The sequence below is a fragment of the Leucopleurus acutus genome (assembly GCF_964270905.1).
Source record: "Leucopleurus acutus genome assembly, chromosome: 8".
In the NCBI taxonomy this organism is placed as follows: domain Eukaryota; kingdom Metazoa; phylum Chordata; class Mammalia; order Artiodactyla; family Delphinidae; genus Leucopleurus; species Leucopleurus acutus.
Genome location: NC_139151.1, coordinates 106207571 through 106227164, shown reverse-complemented (window position 1 = coordinate 106227164; position 19594 = coordinate 106207571). Strand labels below are relative to the sequence as shown.

The window sequence follows — 19594 nt, the reverse complement described above, 5'->3', positions numbered from 1 at the left end:
GCCCCAGGCTGGGCTGGGTGCTGCTCCTTTGGGAGGCAGCTTGACAGGGGAGCGGCCGGCAGCACGGAGCTCACGGCACCTACAGCACTTAATAGTGGGTGACGGTTGGGTGGGCCTGGCTAAAGCCCGAATCCCGGGGAGCAGAGTGGACTGGCCCATGGCCTTCCTTCTCTGTGGGGGTCAAAGTAACAAGGGTCTCACTTAAAAACCAGGTCTCTGCTCTGTCTCCTTGGCCTCCCCCTGCGTGGCCAGGACTCCTGACCGATGCATGGATGGGGAGGTGCTTCCGGGGGCTGGATGCCCGATGCCTGATTCTTACCCAGGAAACACCAACACTGACATTTCTGAGGGAATTTATAATAAAATGACCACCTATATCCCTGCCTTCTTTGTTCTAAATCATTCTTCCTCTAAAATTCATTTTGAGTTAAATAGGTCAGCCTGAGTGTGTTCTTGGTGTGGGATGTTCAAACAAAGCGAGAGAAGTGCAGCGCTGGCTGAGAAGCGGCAGGGGTCCTGGACCGGAAGCTCGGGGGTCTCTGGGGCCCGTGCCTGCGGAGGATGGCGAGGAAGGGACCTTGAGTCCCTGCCCTTGACCCCCAGCTCTCCAGGCAGACCCTGCCCGAGGCGACCACGCAGGGGGTTGAAGCAGATCACCTGGGCCTTTCCTGTGATGTACGTGCTCACGTACATGTGCCTTGAAACATGCGGTGGGTGGGATTCTGAAAAGCGGGAAGCATGTCGTGTTGCCTGTTTGTGTGTCACCTGCCCTTTCTTGTTGGCAGGCCTGGCTGTACCGGGTCCCAGAGTAGGTGTGGTCCCTGCCCTGACACAGAACACACGGCACGTCGTGTAATTTCTCTTTAAGCACTCGGGGTCAGCCGGGCACATCTGCTGTTGCAAAGCCCTCAGTAGCACCTATGCTGAACAGGTCTGCCTGCCTGTTCCAATGACCGCACGCGGTGCTGGTTTTCCATTTCTTGGGCCAGTTTTTTTTTTTTTTTTTGCAAGCAGCCACATGTCACCGCTTGTTGCTGTCAGCACCCTGGACCCTGGCAGTCTCCTCCGCTTCCTGCTACTAGGGCAAGGGTATGAAGACAGCCAGGTAAGCTTGATAGAACTATGGGCAAAGTAAGAGTAAACAGCCTCGGGGTAGATTATCCGCCCTACGCAGAAAGGGCTGCGCGTCATAGCGTGGGTTTGTGACACGTGCTCTGGCCCTTGCAGGCTTTCGTGTTCTGAACCTCAGCTGGGCTGGAGGCGGTACGGACTGCCCACAGATGCTGAGTGTGCCCTACTCTGCCTCCCCGGTCTCAGCCTCATGGCAAAGCCCGTGGCCAATCGCTCCACAGTCCTCTGTTTTTTGACCCGGGATGCCGTGCCCCTGCCCGCACCTTCAGCCCTACCGTCCACGTTTCCCTTTACGCTTTACGCTCCAGAACAGGCTGCAGCTTCCCACCCACAGACGCCCCTGCTCACCACTCTTCTTTTACCCGCTTTGCCCCTCCCCTTGGAGTGACCCCTACTGCCTCCACCCTCTACCCGGGCTTCCGGCTACTATCACCCCTTTAACTCGATCTGTTTATGCTTCTGTTGTCCCTGCACAAAGTCCCTGGGCAGCAGGGATCATGTGGCCCACTCCCGAGCCCCAGCCCTGAGCCCCCGGCCCCTAACCCAGCCAGGCTGGCACGTGGAAGATGCACAGCGAATAGCCAGGCCTGGCTCTGCCCCTCACTCGTGCCCCCACCCTCTTCCCCGCCTCCGTCTTTCCTGGGGTGCTACCTGCCTGCCCTGAGAGTCTGGCCAGCTGATGGGGCCCCGCAGGTTGGACCCTCTCAGACGTCTGTTGCTTTTGCCTGCCCAGCACCCAGCACCCCAGTTTTCCTTGGGGTGCCCCCAAATCTATGGCTATGACTCCATACCCTGGCACACGACCCAGACCTAGCCAACAAGGTCCCCGCACACTCTGGTAACAGTGACTGGTTCAGGCATGGGCCTCTGACCCGAGACAGGTCATTGAGACTCCATCCTAGGACTTCTGCTGATGAGTGGGAAAGAAAGCCCCCCTACTGGGACTGCTGAGCAGAGAGGACTGCTGGGGGACGCTTACTGCCTGTCAGGAAATGACGCCCACATGCAGGAATGCATAAAATTGGGAGGCAGTGTCAGGATGGGGCCGGATGACAAGGCAGCCCCTGGATCCCGCCATGCCTGAAGCCTATCACGGACTTCTTAGTTAAAGGACTAATAAATCACACCCTACCCCCACCCCAGGGATATTTTTTTTTCCCCCTTGAAGCAAGATTGAGCTGTTCTGTGATTTGCCCTGAAAGAATCCTGGCTTGAACTGGGGTTTTCGCAGAAGCCCACCAAATGGGGCTCTTTAAAGAGAGCTGCCTGGGCGGTACCTGCAGATCTGCACCTCGTAGCCCAGGTCTAGGGGGTCGTTGGGGGCCGTGCCATTCTGGAAGTCGCTGACATTGAAGGAGGAGAGGGTGTGGTTGACGAAGCCGTGCATGGTCCCGTTCTCACTGTACATGTACAGGTACACCAGGCGAGGGATGAAGTCCGACGTGAAGGAGATCACGAACGCCTGGGGCGGGAACAGAGCCGTGAGTGCGGACGCCCGCTGGGAGGGGGAGGGGACGTGCCCCACCTGAGCCAGGGCAGCGCTGGCCCTGGGGCCCGGCCACGTGACCCAAGTTGGCAAACATGACCCCATGGCCTCGGCTTGTCGAGTGACAAACGAAGGGTTGGGGGCATTCCTGTCGGCCCCTCCAGCACCTTGAGGAGAGGGCCCGGGGGCTGGGAACAGGGCGCCCCTGAACGAGAAGGCTTGGGGACCATGCTGGCTGCCTCTCGCTGGCTGTGTGGCCCTGGACAAATCGCCTGACCTCTCTGTGCCTCCATTTTCTCTTGTCAAACGGGGCTAACAGCGCCCGCTCTAGGTGCTTCTCCTTCCTGGCTTGTTTGAAAGAGAGCGAGGCAGGGAGGGAAAGTGCTTTGTGGACTGTGAAGTTCAGACCCAGCCCACCCTATTCTAGAGCAGTCCCCGGGGCAGCGCAGTGTAAGGCCAGTATCAGAGCATGGACCCGACGGCCTGGGGTAAAGTCCAGCTCTGCCTCTTGTTGGCTGTGTGACCTTGGGCAAGTCACCTGACCTCTCTGTGCCTCGGCTGTATCACCTGCAAGATGGGGCAATAACCCTCTGCCTCCATGGGCCGTGTGTGCACTCGTGGGTGGGTGCACTGAATGGGCTTAGAAGGGCCTGGAGCATTCTAGATGCTCAGTAAATGTTAGCTGCTATTATTATTATTGTTGCTGCTGGCTGCTCTCACGAGACGCCCAGCTTGTTCCTAGCTGCCTGCTCTCAGCGCCCCCATGCTCATGCCCCAGAGGGGCTGTACCTTGGTGTTTCCAGCCTCTCCCCATCAAAATGTGCCCCCAGCTCAGCCCGGGTCGGGGTGTGGACCTGTCACTGTCCAGTGTGCAAGCTCAGCCCACGGCCTCCCTTTATAAGTGGCGATTCAAAGCCTTAACCCAGCGGGACTGGGTGGCTGACAGGGAGCTGTCAGCCAGCAGGGAAAGCAGGTCCAGGGCTCTGAGGGTCCCTTCTCCCGGGCCGAGCATCCCTTCCTGTGCCGTGGGGACTGAGTGTCAGGGCCTCACTGTGACCCTGACCCAGCACTGTGACCATCTGCTCCAGGGAGCTGCCTGCCCGCCCCCCGCTCCATCCCCGACCCTACAAGGTGCAGGGTGGCAGCTTCTAGGGGGCTCAGGCTTGGCCGGCTGGTGAGGGGTTAGGGTCACAGGGCTGAGGCGTTGCAGACCCCCCTGGGGTTCTCGTGTCAGGAAGGCGTGGACCCGATGTTGGGGCAGGGCCATGAAGGGCGGGGCACTGTCCTCAGCGAGCTCGTGTGTCTGTGCGTGGCTGTGTGCATGTGTGTGCGACTGGCAGGTTCCTCTTCTCTCCGTGTTTCAGGATTTCTCAAACTTTCTTTGAAGAGCGGGCATGAGTTTCACATAAAGGGGGAAAGTTAACTTTTTTTTTTTGGCCGTGCCGCGTGGCCTGTGGGATCTTAGTTCCCCAACCAGGGATCGAACCCGTGTCCCCTGCAGTGGAAGCACGGAGTCTTAACCACTGGACCTCCAGGGACGTCCCAAAATTAACTTTTTTAAAAAAGAGCAGAAGAGTTGCTAATGAGGAATCTCCATGTCTCTCTCTGTGTCTCTGTGTGTCTCTCTCTCCCGCCCTCCCTGTCTCTGTCTCTCTCCCTCTCCCGCCCTCCCTGTCTCTGTCTCTCTCCCTCCCTGTCTGCCTCTATCTCCTTCTCGTTTGTTCTCAGGACTTGGGAGAGAGGGGACTTAGGGGCCAAGGTGGGTGCAGTGGAGGGTTTTGCCCCCGGTTGCAGAGAAAGGTCGAGGAGATTTTGTCATTCCCACCAGAGCCCGCCCCACCCCTCAACAGGACCAAGGGATGCTTCTGAAGAGGAGATGCTCCTGCCAGCTGGGAACCGCTCCGAGGCTGGAGGTACGGACCAGCTCTCTGGAAGGGGAAGGGGTGCCCGACCGCATGGCAGCTCGGCCGGGCTTCCTGGCCGAGGTCCTGACGTCACCGGTCACTTACGTTGATTATGACGGCAAGCTTCCCGATGCCTCTGAGGATATCGTACCAGATGCCTGGGGGGAAGGGAAGCACAGGTTTAAAGACCCCCTTGCCCTGGCTCTCAGTAACTCGGGCTAGCAGGCAGCAGCCCGGCCTTCTCAGGGGCCGGTCTGGTCCTTTTCTGGGGCAGGTCAGACACGCGGTAACAGGGAATTGTTCGGGGAGGACCTGGGGGAGCCTGGCTGACAACGGAGCCCATGGCTTGTACTGGCTCGTCAGCTGTTTGTAAGCAAACTGTGTAGCTTCTCAAAGAGATGCTTAGAAACACCTGGTCCCTGGTTCTGAACAATCTCCTGTGAAGCTGCATAAACCACTGATCGGCGTGGATGGAGTCTTTCTCTAGAGAGACAAAGATTCAATTTGGACGCAGCTCCTGCCCCAAAGAGCCCACGCAGCAGTAACTGGAGACTGAAACGACGAAGTTTGATGTCCTATGAATTTCCCGTAGCTCTAGTGCCAGGAAAACTGAATTTAGGGACAGGCCAGATGCAGGGCGAGTGTCAAATCCAGGGCCCCCGGCTGGTGAGGCTGGGACCACGGCCTGGGTATAATGACTGGACAGCAGTGCGGTATAAACCATTTCCCATCTGGATGCCCCCTTGTTCCCATCACCCCAAGGTGCAGCACTGTAGCTCATCGCAGGTGAACAGAAGGATGGTCCTTTCTGAACCAGAAAGCCCAGGACAGAAGCACTTTATCCAGGGCTAGCCCCACTCCTTAGGGCCTCAATGCTGCGACTCCTGGAAGGGCGCCCAGTGCCCCTGCCCCCAACCTGGCCGCGTTCCTATGAGGCTAGCACACATCACGGAAAAGCTGGGGCTGGAATCCTGTCCCAGGCACTGTCTCTCCCTGCCTGGAGCCAGACCTGAGTGGTGACAACGGCACTCCTCAGGAAGGGCTGGAGGGGACAGTGGCCGGTGGTTGGGGGGCTCCACCCAGGGCACACAGAGCTGCTCATGGGCGTTCCTGCCCTCGCAGTGAGCGCCCGTCTTGGGAGTGTATGCTTGGGGGTCTGCAGAGACCGCAGGAGTTCAGGCCCATGTAGCCCAGAAGCTGGAAGCCGCAGGCTGGGACCCAGCACCCGAGGTCTGCCGTGAGGGGGCTCCCCAGCCGCCGCCGGGTACCACTCCATGAAGCAAGCATTCACGCTGCCCGCTGTAGACCCTTCTGCGGGGCCTCGTGGGAGTGACGCTCACCTCCCTGCCCATCAGCCGCCCGTGCAGGCTATCACCGAACCCGAGATGCGAAGTTCGTCCCGGTTCTGTTGGGTCTTCCCACGAGGGCGGCGGTGTTTGACTCACTTTGGCGCTGGAGCAGTGGCAGGGCGGTCACGGGGCCTGCACGCCTCGGGGCGCTAGATCCACCACCCTTCCCGTCTCTCCCGAAGGAAGCACTCGAGGTGCAGGTGAGCAAGAGGCAGCTCCTCGGACGACGCATCTGTACAAAGTCAGCGCTGCGCAGGGCCCACCCTCACGGCTGGCCGCCTCGGGGGCTGGGAGCCCTTCTGGAGACTCCACGCTCCCGGGGAGCACATCCTTCATCCCTCCTGGGTCTAGCAGGCAGCCTGGCACGTGGGGCTGGGTGCTGCTGGCTAAGTGTTGGCTGAGTGACTGTACGAACGTAGAAAGTCCTTCCAACTAGGCTTCACGCCCGAGCAGAGGTTGCCACATCCAGGTGCGTGGGTGTTTCCTCGAGCTTGCCCGCTACTTAAAAAATGCTGGTGGGAATGTAAATTGATACCGCCACTATGGAGAACAGTATGGAGGTTCCTTAAAAAACTAAAAATAGGGCTTCCCTGGTGGCACAGTGGTTGAGAGTCCGCCTGCCGATGCAGGGGACACGGGTTCGTGCCCCGGTCCGGGAAGATCCCACATGCCGTGGAGCGGCTGGGCCCATGAGCCATGGCCGCTGAGCCTGCGCGTCCGGAGCCTGTGCTCCGCAACGGGAGAGGCCACAGCAGTGAGAGGCCCGCGTACCGCAAAACAAAACAAAACAAAACAAACTAAAAAACAGAACTACCATACGACCCAGCAATCCCACTACTGGGCATATACCCTGAGAAAACCATAATTCAAAAAGAGACATGTACCACAGAGTTCATTGCAGCTCTATTTACAATAGCCAGGACATGGAAGCCAGGATATGGAAGTGTCCATCCTCGGATGAATGGATAAAGATGTGGCACATAAATACAATGGAATATTACTCAGCCATAAAAAGAAACGAAACTGAGTTATTTGTAGTGAGGTGGATGGACCTAGAGTCTGTCATACAGAGTGAAGTAAGTCAGAAAGAGAAAGACAAATACCGTATGCTAACACATATATATGGAATCTAAAAAATAAAAAAGGTCATGAAGAACCTAGGGGCAAGACAGGAATAAAGACACAGACCTACTAGAGAACGGACTTGAGGATATGGGGAGGGGGAAGGGTGAGCTGGGACAAAGCGAGAGAGTGGCATGGACATATATACACTACCAAACGTAAGGTAGATAGCTAGTGGGAAGCAGCCGCATAGCACAGGGAGATCAGCTCAGTGCTTTGTGACCACCTAGAGGGGTGGGGTAGGGAGGGTGGGAGGGAGGGAGACGCAAGAGGGAGGAGATATGGGAACATATGTATATGTATAGCTGATTCACTTTGTTATAAAGCAGAAACTAACACACCATTGTAAAGCAATGATACTCCAATAAAGATGTTAAAAAGAAAGATACAATGCAAATAGAAAAAAATGTCGATGGATGTTTACAGACCGGGATGACGTGTTTTTAAAAAGCGAAACTTGCTGTTTCTAAAGGAGCCTCAGCTCTGGGTCAGCAGCGGGCTGGCATCTCCAGGACAACAGTTGGCCGTGGCTGGCAGCGGCGCCTCCTTCAGGCCACACAATGCACTGCAGGTCTCTCTGACCAAGGCAACTCCCTTTATCACCACCAGTCGCTTAGAGAAACATTTATCCAAACCCAGACCTGACTAAAGTGGGGAGACAAAAAAACCCCGAGGGTTGGGTGTTTCATGGGAACAAGCACTCCTGTTGTGTATGTTTCGTCCACTCCTTCTTGCGGCCCCGCTTGGCCCCGAGGGCTCTGAGTTTGAGGACTCCGAGTGGGGGGCCAGGGTGCCGGTGAGCCTGGCAAGTTGAGGTTTCCGGGCAGGGGGCTGCCTTGGGGGGGCGGCTCCTGAGCACAGCAGGAGGAAACGAGTCTGCGGCCGGCCCAGGCCGTGGTCCAACAGGCTGAGACAGGTGACAACAGAAAACGGGGCTGCTGAGGTGGGAGACGGATGGGCCAGCGAGGGCTTTCCACGGCCTGGGGCTGAGCCGGGCTTCCAGGTCCTGCAGTGCCTTTATGTCCGGGCCGACGGTCCTCTGTGCGATCCCCACCCCAGAACCGTGGGCTCCTGTTGCAAAAGTGCAGAACCCGGACGCCGCTCCGGCCCGCAGGATCACCTCTTCTGGAGCCTTGACCCTCCAAGCTATTCAGACACACACTCTGCACTCCACGATAAGAATCATTGCTCTGACGACCTCGAGGTACAAGGGGCTGATGCTGTTTGGGACAAATCTTGGCTTCGCTTATGAAAATCTCGCGGGGGCAGGTGCCTCATTTCCATCGGCCTTCTTCAAGGCATCACTGCTGTCCCAGGAGACGCTAAGTCCCGTTTCCAAGCACACGTCGGGGAGGTGTTTAGACGCACCTGTCAACTCTCAGCACCCGGGAGCCAAGCTCAGGCAGAGTTCCTCACTCGGAAGGCTCTGAAGAATGAGCATGAGGGCAGGAAGCATGCTGGTCTGGAGTCAAAGGTCCAGGACCGCGATGCTGGAGCCGGTTCCCACGTGCGCAGGCGGCTGGGTCACTGCAGCTACTCGCCACGCCCCACCCCCCCCCCTTCCAGGGCCAAGCAGGGCAGTCGCGGCGCCTGTGCTTTGTGGCAGAGCTTCCTCCAGACACCCCTGGCGCCGTGGGTGCAGGTCATGGGGGCCACTGGGGCCCTCTGTCCCCTCAGGGCCCTGCACGGATCACAGGAGGAATACAAAAGCCTCTTCAAGGAAAGGTTACCGTGGAGGAGGCCATAAACACACCCAGATTATGCTCCAGCTGACCAGGCAGGAACCAGGAAGGGAGCAGCCAGTCCGTACGGACTGGGATAATCGAGGAGCCGCGATCAGAAACCCTGAGGATATGATCCAAGCCCTGCTCGTGGTGGGAACGACAATGCCCACCAGGGCCGCGGAGGGCTGGTGGCAGCGTGGCGCCCTGGTGCTCCCTTCCACCCTGGGGGGCTGCAGGCTCTGGGTGCTGCTACAGGACACGGCCACGGCTCTGCCAGGCACAGATGCCAAAGCAAACTCTGGCCGCCGTGGACACGCCTGGGGCCTCCGGGCGCCTGAGAATCGGGCCTTTGTAAGCAACAAGTGGCGGGAGGCGACGCTCTTTTCTTCACGGCCGCTGGGCACGGGCTCAGGATTCCCAAGGACTGTCCAGGGAGCGCCTGGCGGGATGACCGTCTGCCCCATGCAGGCCTCAGGCGTGCACCTCACGGAGGTGTGCCGGGAGGGGCCGAGGGCTTGAGCGCTGCGGTTCCAGCTCAGCTCCGCTAACCACCTGGCCTCAGTCTCCCCATCTGGAAAGTGGGACCGAGGATTTGCCCCAGCTTCCCCACGAGGCTCCTGGGGGGACTCGACAGCTGAAAGCCCCAGAGAAAATTCAATGCCAGGCACAGCTCTCTGGGGTCATCCTCAGAGCAGGGCGGAGTACGCTTCCGAGAGCCCTGGGTTCCGTGTCACCTTGATCTCGAGGCGGGGATTTGCAAACACGGCCTGTGGCCCAAATCAGTGCATGGCTGGTGTTGTTGGATGACCCACGAGCAAAGAACAGCTCTTGCATTTTCAAGTGTGAGTGAAAAAAGCGTGAGAAACTTAGCCTTTCGGTGAGAATTCTGCACATCACCTCAGTCCACAGAGACAAAAACGTTTACTCTCCGGCCGTTCATGGAAACGTGAGCCGGGCTCTGACTCGGTGCAGCAGCAAACCCACTGCTTTGGACTGCTGTCCCCCCCGGCCCTGTGGCCACGGCCCTCCCGGCTACGTAGGGGTGTGGTGTGAGGCGAAGGCTCGCTCCAAGGCCACAGATGAGGCAGAATCAGGGAGCCAGAAGGGACTTCACAGGGCCAGTGAGTTCTGGGGCCTTAAAATCCTTTAAAATCATAAACGAAGTCTAGGACGGAGGACATCTGTTTGCCGGGTCTTTGCTGACTGTCTGGGTCGTCCAGATAGGAAGGAGAGACTAAAGTGTCAAAACACAGGGCGATGACCTCTGTACTGCAGCTGGGCTTAGACGTCCCTCCTGGTGGAACAGCGAGCGTGCCTGGACCCTCTCTAAGCCTGGGGCCGGCAGGTCACATCCCGGAGCCCAGAGCACAAATGTGAACCAGGTGGAATCACCGATATCTGAGCGCGTCTGAATCGTGAGAACGGCGATTTCATCCGGTTCAACCCGAGAGGCTGCACCGTGTAAAGCCGGACTCCAGGCTTCTCGGGGGGCGGGGGTGGATGGTGGAGAATCAGTGGGCCTGGCATCATCAGCGGGTGGGGGCCGCACCATGGGGCCCAGCACGGGCCAAGGAGCCCCTGGCTGGGGATGCAATGGCCTCAGGGGCGTTTTCAACAAGGGCGACCCAATGCCAAGGGCGAGAGAAGGTTTTGGAAGGAGTGACGAAGCCCCTGCGTTTTTGCAAGATTGTATTTGGGCTACAAAAGCCCAACCCAGACTTCTCTGGTGGCGCAGTGGTTAAGAATCTGCCTGCCAATGCAGGGCACACGGGTTCGAGCCCTGGTCCGGGAAGATCCCACGTGCCGCGGAGCAACTAAGCCTGTGCGCCACAACTACAGAGCCTGTGCGCCACAACTACAGAGCCTGTGCTCTGGAGCCCGCGAGCCACAACTACTGAGCCTGCGCACCTACAGCCTGTGCTCTGCAACAAGAAAAGCCACCACAATGAGAAACCTGTGCACCGCAACGAAGGGTAGCCCCCGCTTGCCACACCTAGAGAAAGCCCGTGCGCAGCAACGAAGACCCAACGTAGCAAAAAATAAATAAAAATAAATAAATTTATTAAAAAAAAAGCCCAACCCAAAGATCTATCTCGCTGGTGTGCAAACCTTATTTTGGTAAAATGACAGATAACATCCCTAACACACAATTCAATCTTGTTTGTTCTAGGAACCAGCACAGAACTAGCACAGGTGCTGTTGTAACTAAAATTGTGTTCAATAGGAGATAAAACAAATATATTTTGTAATTTTCCATCTCATTTCAAGATAAAATCCCAATAAAGACTTTTTTGTTTTCACCCTGAAAATTGGGTTCCGGATTAAGTTGATTCCCTTTAAGATACGACGAGCATCGTCCTTGCTGGTGGGGGCCAGCTGTGGCCAAGGCGTGCGTGGGGCTCTGGGCCCTGCCTGCTAGATCCCCCCACTCCTGGACAGACGGGCACCCACATATGCTTAAATGCCTCTGGTGACGGGGAGCTCACCACTCCACAAGGATGTCGGTTCCACTTTCGACACCTTTGACTATTCGAAAGTTAGTCCTTATGCTGGTGTTAAACGTCCCCCAACCCCAAGCCCCTCTTCCACATGGATGAGGAGCGCCTTAGTGACTCGGGGTTAAAAAGCCCAGGCTGCTCTCGGCCCTGACCCGACAGGCAGGTGACACGATGCTCTTCCTTCATTGCTGGGAGGGGGCTCCCTCCTTCCTTTACTCTTCTGTGAACGTTAAATGACTAAATGATACCCTCTGTAGGAAGGCGCTGCTGAGCAGCTACTATGAGCTGGTCTGGCTCTGTGCTCTGGGGCCACGCAGACAGCCGGGGAGGGGCAGGGGTGCTGAGGGCCATCAGAGGGAATGTACCTTGTGGGCCTCCTGGAGCAGCACACCGGGGAGCAGCTCTGATATCCGAGCCACGAGCTCTTTCCCAAGTGTTCTCCGCGGCCCACACATCTCAGGAGTTGGCAGCTCGGGGTGGGGTGGAGAGGGGCCTGGAGGCCCTGTATCCTCACCCCCCGCCCCATCTCTGACCCTGTCCCCAGGGCAGGCACAGTGAGGAGCCCGGGACCCCACTTTGCTAGCTCTGCCTCTGGCTTCCGGGGAGCAGCACCCTTTCCCCAAGCCCAGTATGTCCTCCAACCCCAGCGCCCAGGGCACTCACCGATGTCCTTGGCTCTGACGGCCACCGGCCTTCGGAGCTCGGTGATGAACTTCTTGGCGTCCAGGCGTATCTCAATGATGTTGTTCAGCAGCGCAAAGAGCGGGGCCAGCGGGAAGGACGCAACGAACAGGGTGACAAAGCCGAACTGGATGACTGCAGAGAGGAGGGGACGGCGGTCAGCATGCACTGTCCCTGTCCCGGGATGGCAGGACCCCCGCCCCACGCCCCCGGGTCGGACGGGGCCCTGCCTCCCATGTGTAAGAGGGGATCTCGGACACGCCCAGGCCGGGAGGGAGCTGTGGGCAAGGTTCCAAGTTTTGCTCTGGACCTGAGTCTTGTCTCTTGAATAAAGGCCGTGTACTCACTTATCATACGTCTGATCTTAAAAAGTCACCAGTTAACGGGAAAAAGGTGCCCGTGAGCACAAAGGCCCAGCCTCAGTCACCCTGTGTGCGCGCCGGGACGGTGCCCTAGTGCTTCCTAGGACCTGGCGGGCCCGCGAGCATCACTGCGTCTCCAACAGCCCCCAGCGCCCCCCTCGGTCGGGCCCCGGGGAGCCGGTCGGGGACCGCCGCCCACTGTCTGGACAATCTCGCCCCTCTGCCTCCCTCCCTCACTGTCCCTCCTTCTGCTCATCATGGGCCGGCGGGGCAGGTCGGGGAGAGGGCTCTGAAGGGAAGTGAGTGGAGGAAGCTGGCTCAGGAGCTGCACAGCCGGACCTCGCCCAAGGGCGCTCGGTGCCAGGCGGGAAACAGGGAAGCCGGCAGAATGTGGCCCCGGGCCCAGCGGGCTGAGCGTGACCACTGTTAGCGCGGCGGGGTGCACGGAGGCTCTGTGTGATCCCTCGTCCCAGAGCCACGTCCCTGGCCCCTCACTTGCCCCACGGGGGCTCTGCGGGATGTTTCTGTGGATGCTGGCCTCGCCTGAAGGCTCTGAGGTGATGGACGGGATGGAGGCCACTGGATAAGCTCGGCGTTGGGGCCAGGGGGCTGCTGAGCCCCGAGGCTGCGGGTTCCCCGACTCCCGAGTGACGCTGCCTCGCCTTGCAGGGACAGCAGTGGGGAGAGCAGCAGGAGGCGCGGGTGGGTCATGCCCACTGGGCCTTTTCTTCCACCTACCCCATCCCAGCCCGAGTCGGCCTGGAGGAGACGGCCAGGCACAGGGTGGCTGCTCCGTGGGGGGGCAGGAGGGGCCTCCCCCAGGAATTTCATTTCACTAAACCCAGAGGATCCAGGACTCTCCAGCCACCATAAAAATTAAAATCTGGGGACTTCCCTCGTGGCACAGCGGTTAAGAATCCGCCTGCCAATGCAGGGAACACGGGTTCGAGCCCTGGTCCGGGAAGATCCCACATGCCGCGGAGCAGCTAAGCCCGTGCGTCACAACTACTAAGCCCACGCGCTGCAACTACTGAAGCCCGCATGTCTAGAGCCGGTGTTCCACAACAAGAGAAGCACCTGCTCGCCGCAACTAGAGAAAGCCTGCGCGCAGCAACGAAGACCCAACGCAGCCAAAAAAAAAATAATAATAAACTTAAAAAAAAATTAAAATCTGGGGAAACGACCGACTGCAGTCTCTCAGCGGATCATAGGCTGCTGTTCTCGGTGTCCATCCGCCCACGGGGTCAGGCAGTGGAGACCCTCCTCCCAGGCCCCACGATGAGCATGAACAGCCCGGCAGAGGGCAGGCCTGGGGAGGCGGCACCCGCAGGGTGGGGAGCTGCCCGTCCGCCTCCAGTTCAGCCTGGATTTGATTCCGGGACGATGTCCGGGAGGATGTCACCCAGACGCCACACCATCTCCTTGTCTTAAGTCTCAGAGTGTTACGGCACTGGCGTCCGGGAAGCTGGGAGTGACTTCTGGGACCAACTCTGCCAACAGGGAGGGACGCGCCCGTGGTACAATTAAACAGAACCACTCCTGAAACCCAAGGCCACCCCACCCCTGACCAGCCCACCCTGCAGACCAGTCCCTGGCTGGTTTGCCCAGGTGCCTGTTAAAACGCAGAGTCCTGGGTCCCACTCCGTGCAGACCAGGATTGGGCCTGGGAACCAGCATTAAAAATTTTTTTTTTTTTTGCTGCACTGCGAGGCTTGAGGACTCTTAGTTCCCCGGCCAGGGATCAAACCTGGGGCCCCGGCTGTGGAAGCTCGGAGTCTTAACCACTGGACCGCCAGGGAAGTCCCCAGCATTTAAGATAAGCTGTCCACGGTGGTTAGGGGGCACGACACTGGGACCGCTGTGCGTGAGTGTCAGCCTTCACTCATCCATTCATTCAGGGAGCACACATTGAGCACCCACTGTATACCTGGACCTGTGCTAGGGGCAGGGGGTACAGCAGTGAAGAAAAAAGACCTGCTTTCATGGAGCTTTGATTCTACAGGAGAGGCAGATGGTGGAGGAATGAGAAAGGGTTGGGGACTAAAGATATCAGCTGTGGTAAGAACCAGAAAGCGGGGGAGAGGCTGCCCCTTTTAAACCCTGCGGTGGGGAAGACCCCTCTGGTGGGGGACATTCTGAGCAGAGCCCTGGAGGAAGGGAGAGAGGGAGTGACGCTCATACCAGGGGAAAGCGTTACGGGCAGGGCACAGCCAGCGCAAAGGCCCCTTGGCAGGAGTGACCTCTGTGAGTTTGGGTAACAGCAAGGAGGCCAGCGTGGCCCAAGTGGAGGGAGAGGTCGGAGGTGGGGTCAGGGAGGCTCCAGGTGGCTGCCGCGCAGGCCACACCTGGCCTGTCCCCTCTCTCTCTCGCCCCACTCCTGGGAGTCATGTGCCGCCTCTGGGCATCCTCCCATCCAGCGGCACAGCTGCAGGTGACACGGCTGAGTCCTGGGTGTGTCCCGCTCCGTGCAGGGACCGCAGCGAGCCCCAGGCGGCCAGCCGGCCCTTTTCCGTCCTGCCCCGTCTCCCAGGACAGGGTTCTCCCGTCACTCACTCATCTCCATGTACTCCGGGGTGAGGCCCGCGAAGGGCTCCAGCGTGTAATCCACCTCGTACCGCTGCTTCTTCTTCACGTACTCGTCGTGGTCAGAGGGGCTCTGGCGCTTCAGCCTCAGGTAACGGATGAACTTCTTCATTTTCCTGAAAGACACACGACGTCACCTCGGTTGGGTTTCCAGGGAGGTGGGCTCGGGGGTCTGGCACCTCCAAGCTGTTTTGCCAATTCTCTGAGCCCTCGCGCGTTCTCAATCCTGAACTAACATCTTGGCGACGACCCCTCTGTTGATGATTTCCTTTGCCGTTTTCCCCAGGGGCAGGGGGCGGGCATCACTGCTCTGTTTGTGACATGAGGAAACGGAGGCCAGGGAGGGCCCCTCAGGTGTCAGGGGTCTGGCCGGCCCCAAGCAGACTTGGCTGCCTTGGACCATGGAGGCTGGCACGTGGGTTTGGGCCCACCTGTGGGTATCCTGCATCCTCAGCCAGTTGGGAGCAGGGGTCATCCTGGCCTCGTCCACTAGGGGTGGCTACTGCCCATCTTCCTCCCGTGTCCTCGCCGCCTCCCCGTTGCCGGTGCCCCCACCCGGTCCAGGCCCCGCGTCACCCAGACTACCGCAAGGGCCTTCCGAGTGCCCCGAGGCCCTGACCCCCCCTGCTCCGCCGTGGCCCGGAGCGGACGCTACTCACGGGACGCCGATCTCGAACAGGTTGTTCTGGACCAGCTGCTTCCCCAGCATGATGATGCTCAGCTGGAGACACAGCTCCATCAGGCAGCCCCCCGGGGCGCACTGCGGCACAGAGAGCGGCGTCAGCCCCGCCCCGCCCCGCCCCGCCCACCGGGAGAGGCCGCCCCGGCTCCCAGCGAGGGGAGGCCGGCCCTCGCGTCCTCCACATGGAACCCCCGGAACCTTGGGATGGAACCTTATTTGGAAATAGGGTCTTTGCAGATGTGACCGAGTTAAGATGAGGTCGCGCTGGCATAGGGCGGACCCTGCTCCCATTGCCGGTGTCCTGATAAGAGGAGGAAACACGCAGGCACACTGAGGGGAGGAGGCCCCGTGAAGACGAGGCAGAGATTGGAGAGGCCCATCGATGAGCAGGGCGAGGCCAAGGATCGCCCGCGGCCGCCAGAGCTGGGAGAGAGGCCTGGAGGAACCCTCCCTGGAACCTTCGGAGCGAGCGTAGCCCTGCGGACACCTTGAGTTTGGACTTCTGGCCTCTGGACCCATAAGAGAATAAATCGCTGCTGTTTTAAGCGACCCGGTCTGTGGTATCTTGTTACAGCAGCTCCGGGAAGCTAGTACAACCCGGCCAACAGGCTCTCGGGGCTGCAGCAAGGCTCAGAGCGGAGCACACTGCCAGGGAGTAGGCAGCGGCGGGGCTGGGTCTCAGGGCTGCTCCTGCCCCAGGGCCACGCAGGCTACGGCCGTGCAGCGGGGTGAGGGAGCCGGCCACCCCTCGGAGGCCTAATGCCCTGTGGGTTTGTACCGGGGGCCGGGCAGGCCGTCAGAAGCTTAACTTGTCCAAGTGAAGGGAACTCAAGGGACACTGGGTGACACTCTGGGGCACAGCTCACTCCTCTCTGAGTCCTGAGCAAAACTTTATATACCATTACCAAAGCATTTATCTGGGACAGCCATCAATCTCATTAAAAAAAACAAAGACGTCCTCCGCTTTATTCTACTCCACAAAGGCATTTCCCCAACTTCTCCAACCATTAAGGAGCTTAACAGGGTGTCGTCTATGTAAATGATGTGTTGTATAGCGGGGCAGCATGTCGTGGGCTTCTTGCAAACATCCCTCACTGCGGAGGAGGCCTATGTCCTGGGATGTCCAGGGGTCGGCATTTAGGTAGCTGAACTTCTAGACTGTGCCCCAGGCAGCCAGATGACCCTGTACCTGAAGCCCACCCCAATCCTCCCCACCCTGTTTCACAGAATCTTCATCAAGAAGACCCTGATAAAAAAGAGCCTTCTTTTCCGATATGCTGAATTATTCTGGAAGTTGGAAATCTGGACTGGTTTCCCTGAGACCTGAAGCCTGGCTTGGTCTGACGGAGCTGACGGAGCAAGTCTGGGGGCCAGGACTCAGCGGCAGAAGGCAGCTGGACGACTCACCAGACCTGGAGTGGCCGGAATCGCTGAGCAGAAGCCCAAGGTCACCAGCATGCCGCTTGGCGGGGAGAGAGGTGGGCATTTCAATGTTAAAGAAAAAGAAGCGTAGCTGAGTCCTGTTTTTGCCTCACTAATTCATCTTAACCAAAGAGAAAAACATTCAAGGTCTTACAGAAAAAGAAAAAAAAAAAAAAAGCGGGTGTAACTTTTTGGCTTCCATGACCCTGAAGAGACGTTCTCCTTTTAGGGTAATCCTACATGGACAGGCCAAAGGAGATCGAAGCCCCATCCCTGCAGCTGGAGAACAGAGCAGGGGTCTCTCAGGGCAGGGAACCGTCAGGTTTGCTGTGAGGACGGAACCAAGAAAGCGGAGCAGCGCGTACGATCTCGTTACCTCTTCCATCCGGAAAGAACGGAAAATGTACACGTAGTCGCCTGGGCGTCCGACAAACCTGCAACAATTGGGGGTCATTCAGAGAGGGGAGAGCGGGCTCGGGGAGACCCCCAGGTGGGGACTGGGCCGTGTCATGATTCCCCAGGTCAGAGCCTCCGGTGTCTCACAGGCTCTTCCCTCCGCCCATGTCACCGACTAAGAATCACCCACAGGGGTTTTCTGTTGGTCGAACGTTCATGTGATTCCCAAACCAACAGGTGGGTAAGAAAACACAGCTTCAACAGGAAACCGAGAGGCTGAAGGGCAGATAGAGGGGAGGAGCCCAGGAAGGGAAGAAGGTGCAGCAGCCTAAGGGCAGAGGGCGCTACCCGCCATGGCAGGGTCACGGAACCACGCTGGGGACTGTGGACCGGCTGGGGTGCGGGTGGTCCCTGAGGCCGCCTCTCGGCCTCCTGTGGGATGAGGGAGTAGGGGGCCTCTGAGAGCCCGCTCCGATGTGGGTGCTCTCAGCGGGGCCTGGGCACCTCGGCCCAGCTCCAGGACCCCAGGGTGGAGCGGTACTTATAAATCACATCATGCCAAGGAAGGTGACTTCCGAAGGGGTTCTGGGATCAGCCCTGCCAGCCTCTAGGCGGAGGGGTGGTGGGGAGTCTTGGTGGGTGGGCCACAGGCCCCGATAAACCCAGGACGGCTCCAGAGGGTCAGGGCATGGGGTTCACGCCCCCACCAGCCTGGAACACCAGCGGCTGCCCTTCCCATATCTTCTCCTGCAGCCCTCATCCCCCGCACTGGGGGAACCCCTGGAACACCAGCGCCTGCCCTTCCCATATCTTCCCCTGCAGCCCTCATCCCCCGCGCTGGGGGAACCCCTGGAACACCAGCGGCTGCCCTTCCTATATCTTCTCCGCAGCCCTCATCCCCTGTGCTGGGGGAACCCCTGGAACACCAGCGCCTGCCCTTCCTATATCTTCCCCTGCAGCCCTCATCCCCCGCACTGTGGGAACCCCTGGAACACCAGCGGCTGCCCTTCCTATATCTTCTCCGCAGCCCTCATCCCCCGCCCTGGGGGAACCCCTGGAGCTCCTGCAGCCCTCATCCCCCGCACTGGGGGAACCCCTGGAACACCAGCGGCTGCCCTTCCTATATCTTCTCCGCAGCCCTCATCCCCCGCGCTGGGGGAACCCCTGGAACACCAGCGGCTGCCCTTCCCATATCTTCTCCTGCAGCCCTCATCCCCCCGCCCTGGGGGAACCCCTGGAGCTCCTGCAGCCCTCATCCCCCGCACTGGGGGAACCCCTGGAACACCAGCGGCTGCCCTTCCCATATCTTCCCCTGCAGCCCTCATCCCCCGCACTGGGGGAACCCCTGGAGCTCCTGCAGTCCTCATCCCCCGCCCTGGGGGAACCCCTGGAGCTCCTGCAGCCCCTCATCCCCTGCACTGGGGGAACCCCTGGAGCTCCTGCAGCCCCTCATCCCCCACGCTGGGGGAACCCCTGGAGCTCCTGCAGCCCCTCATCCCCACGCTGGGGGAACCCCTGGAACACCAGCGGCTGCCCTTCCTATATCTTCCCCTGCAGCCCTCATCCCCCGCACTGGGGAACCCTGGAGCTTGCCGCCCGGGATCTCTGCTTCCCAGGGTTCTGTTCCCTGAGCTCCTCAATGTCTAGGGTCCCTGCTTCCCGGGTCCCTGCTGCTTGGGGTCCCTGCTTCCCTGGGTCCTTATCCCCTGGGCTCCCCGATGTCTAGGGTTCCTGCTTCCCAGGGTCCCTGCTGCCTGGCGCCCCCAACGTCTAGGGTCCCTGCTTCCCAGGGGACCCTGCTCCCTGGGGGCCCAGCGGGGAGCCAGGCCTCTCCCCAAACTCGGCGGCAGTGGGAGCCACACTGACTGCTCTGCCCTGGGCCCGGGTGCCTCCCACCTGAAGAGAGATGAGGGAGGGGAGCCTTCTACTGGACTGCGGAAAAGCAGTGTGTTTCAGTCACTGAAGAAGCCCCTACCGGCCTTTGAAGAACGCCACGTAAAAGATGGGGGTGTAGGAATTCACGAACTTCAGCAGGAAAGCCTTGAAGATCAGCCTCTCCTCGAAGCTCTTCTCCGTCTTTGGAACCTCTAGAAGGAGTGAGACACGCGCTGCTGAGCCACTGCCCCGGGCCAGGCTGACCACTTCCCTCAGCTGTCACAGCAGTGAGGCTCAGAGAGGGTGAGTGACCAGCCCAAGGCCCCACAGCCGGAGGGAGGCGACCTGGGGCCGCCTGGCTCCAGGGCTTGGCCGGGGC

General features: G+C 59.4%; 1 protein-coding gene across 2 annotated transcripts in view; it reads right to left on the bottom strand.

The window, feature by feature from the left end:
- ANO1 (anoctamin 1) overlaps window positions 1–19594 on the bottom strand; it is a gene marked incomplete at both ends in the record, with an annotated part of 160308 nt that overhangs the window by 3825 nt on the left and 136889 nt on the right. For both annotated transcript variants that reach the window (XM_082845375.1, XM_082845376.1), the window contains 7 exons: window positions 2409–2593; window positions 4627–4679; window positions 11878–12030; window positions 14811–14956; window positions 15500–15600; window positions 17321–17378; window positions 19316–19427. In XM_082845375.1, coding sequence (XP_082701501.1) covers window positions 2409–2593; window positions 4627–4679; window positions 11878–12030; window positions 14811–14956; window positions 15500–15600; window positions 17321–17378; window positions 19316–19427 — 808 coding nt within the window. The remainder of the gene's footprint in view (window positions 1–2408; window positions 2594–4626; window positions 4680–11877; window positions 12031–14810; window positions 14957–15499; window positions 15601–17320; window positions 17379–19315; window positions 19428–19594) is intronic.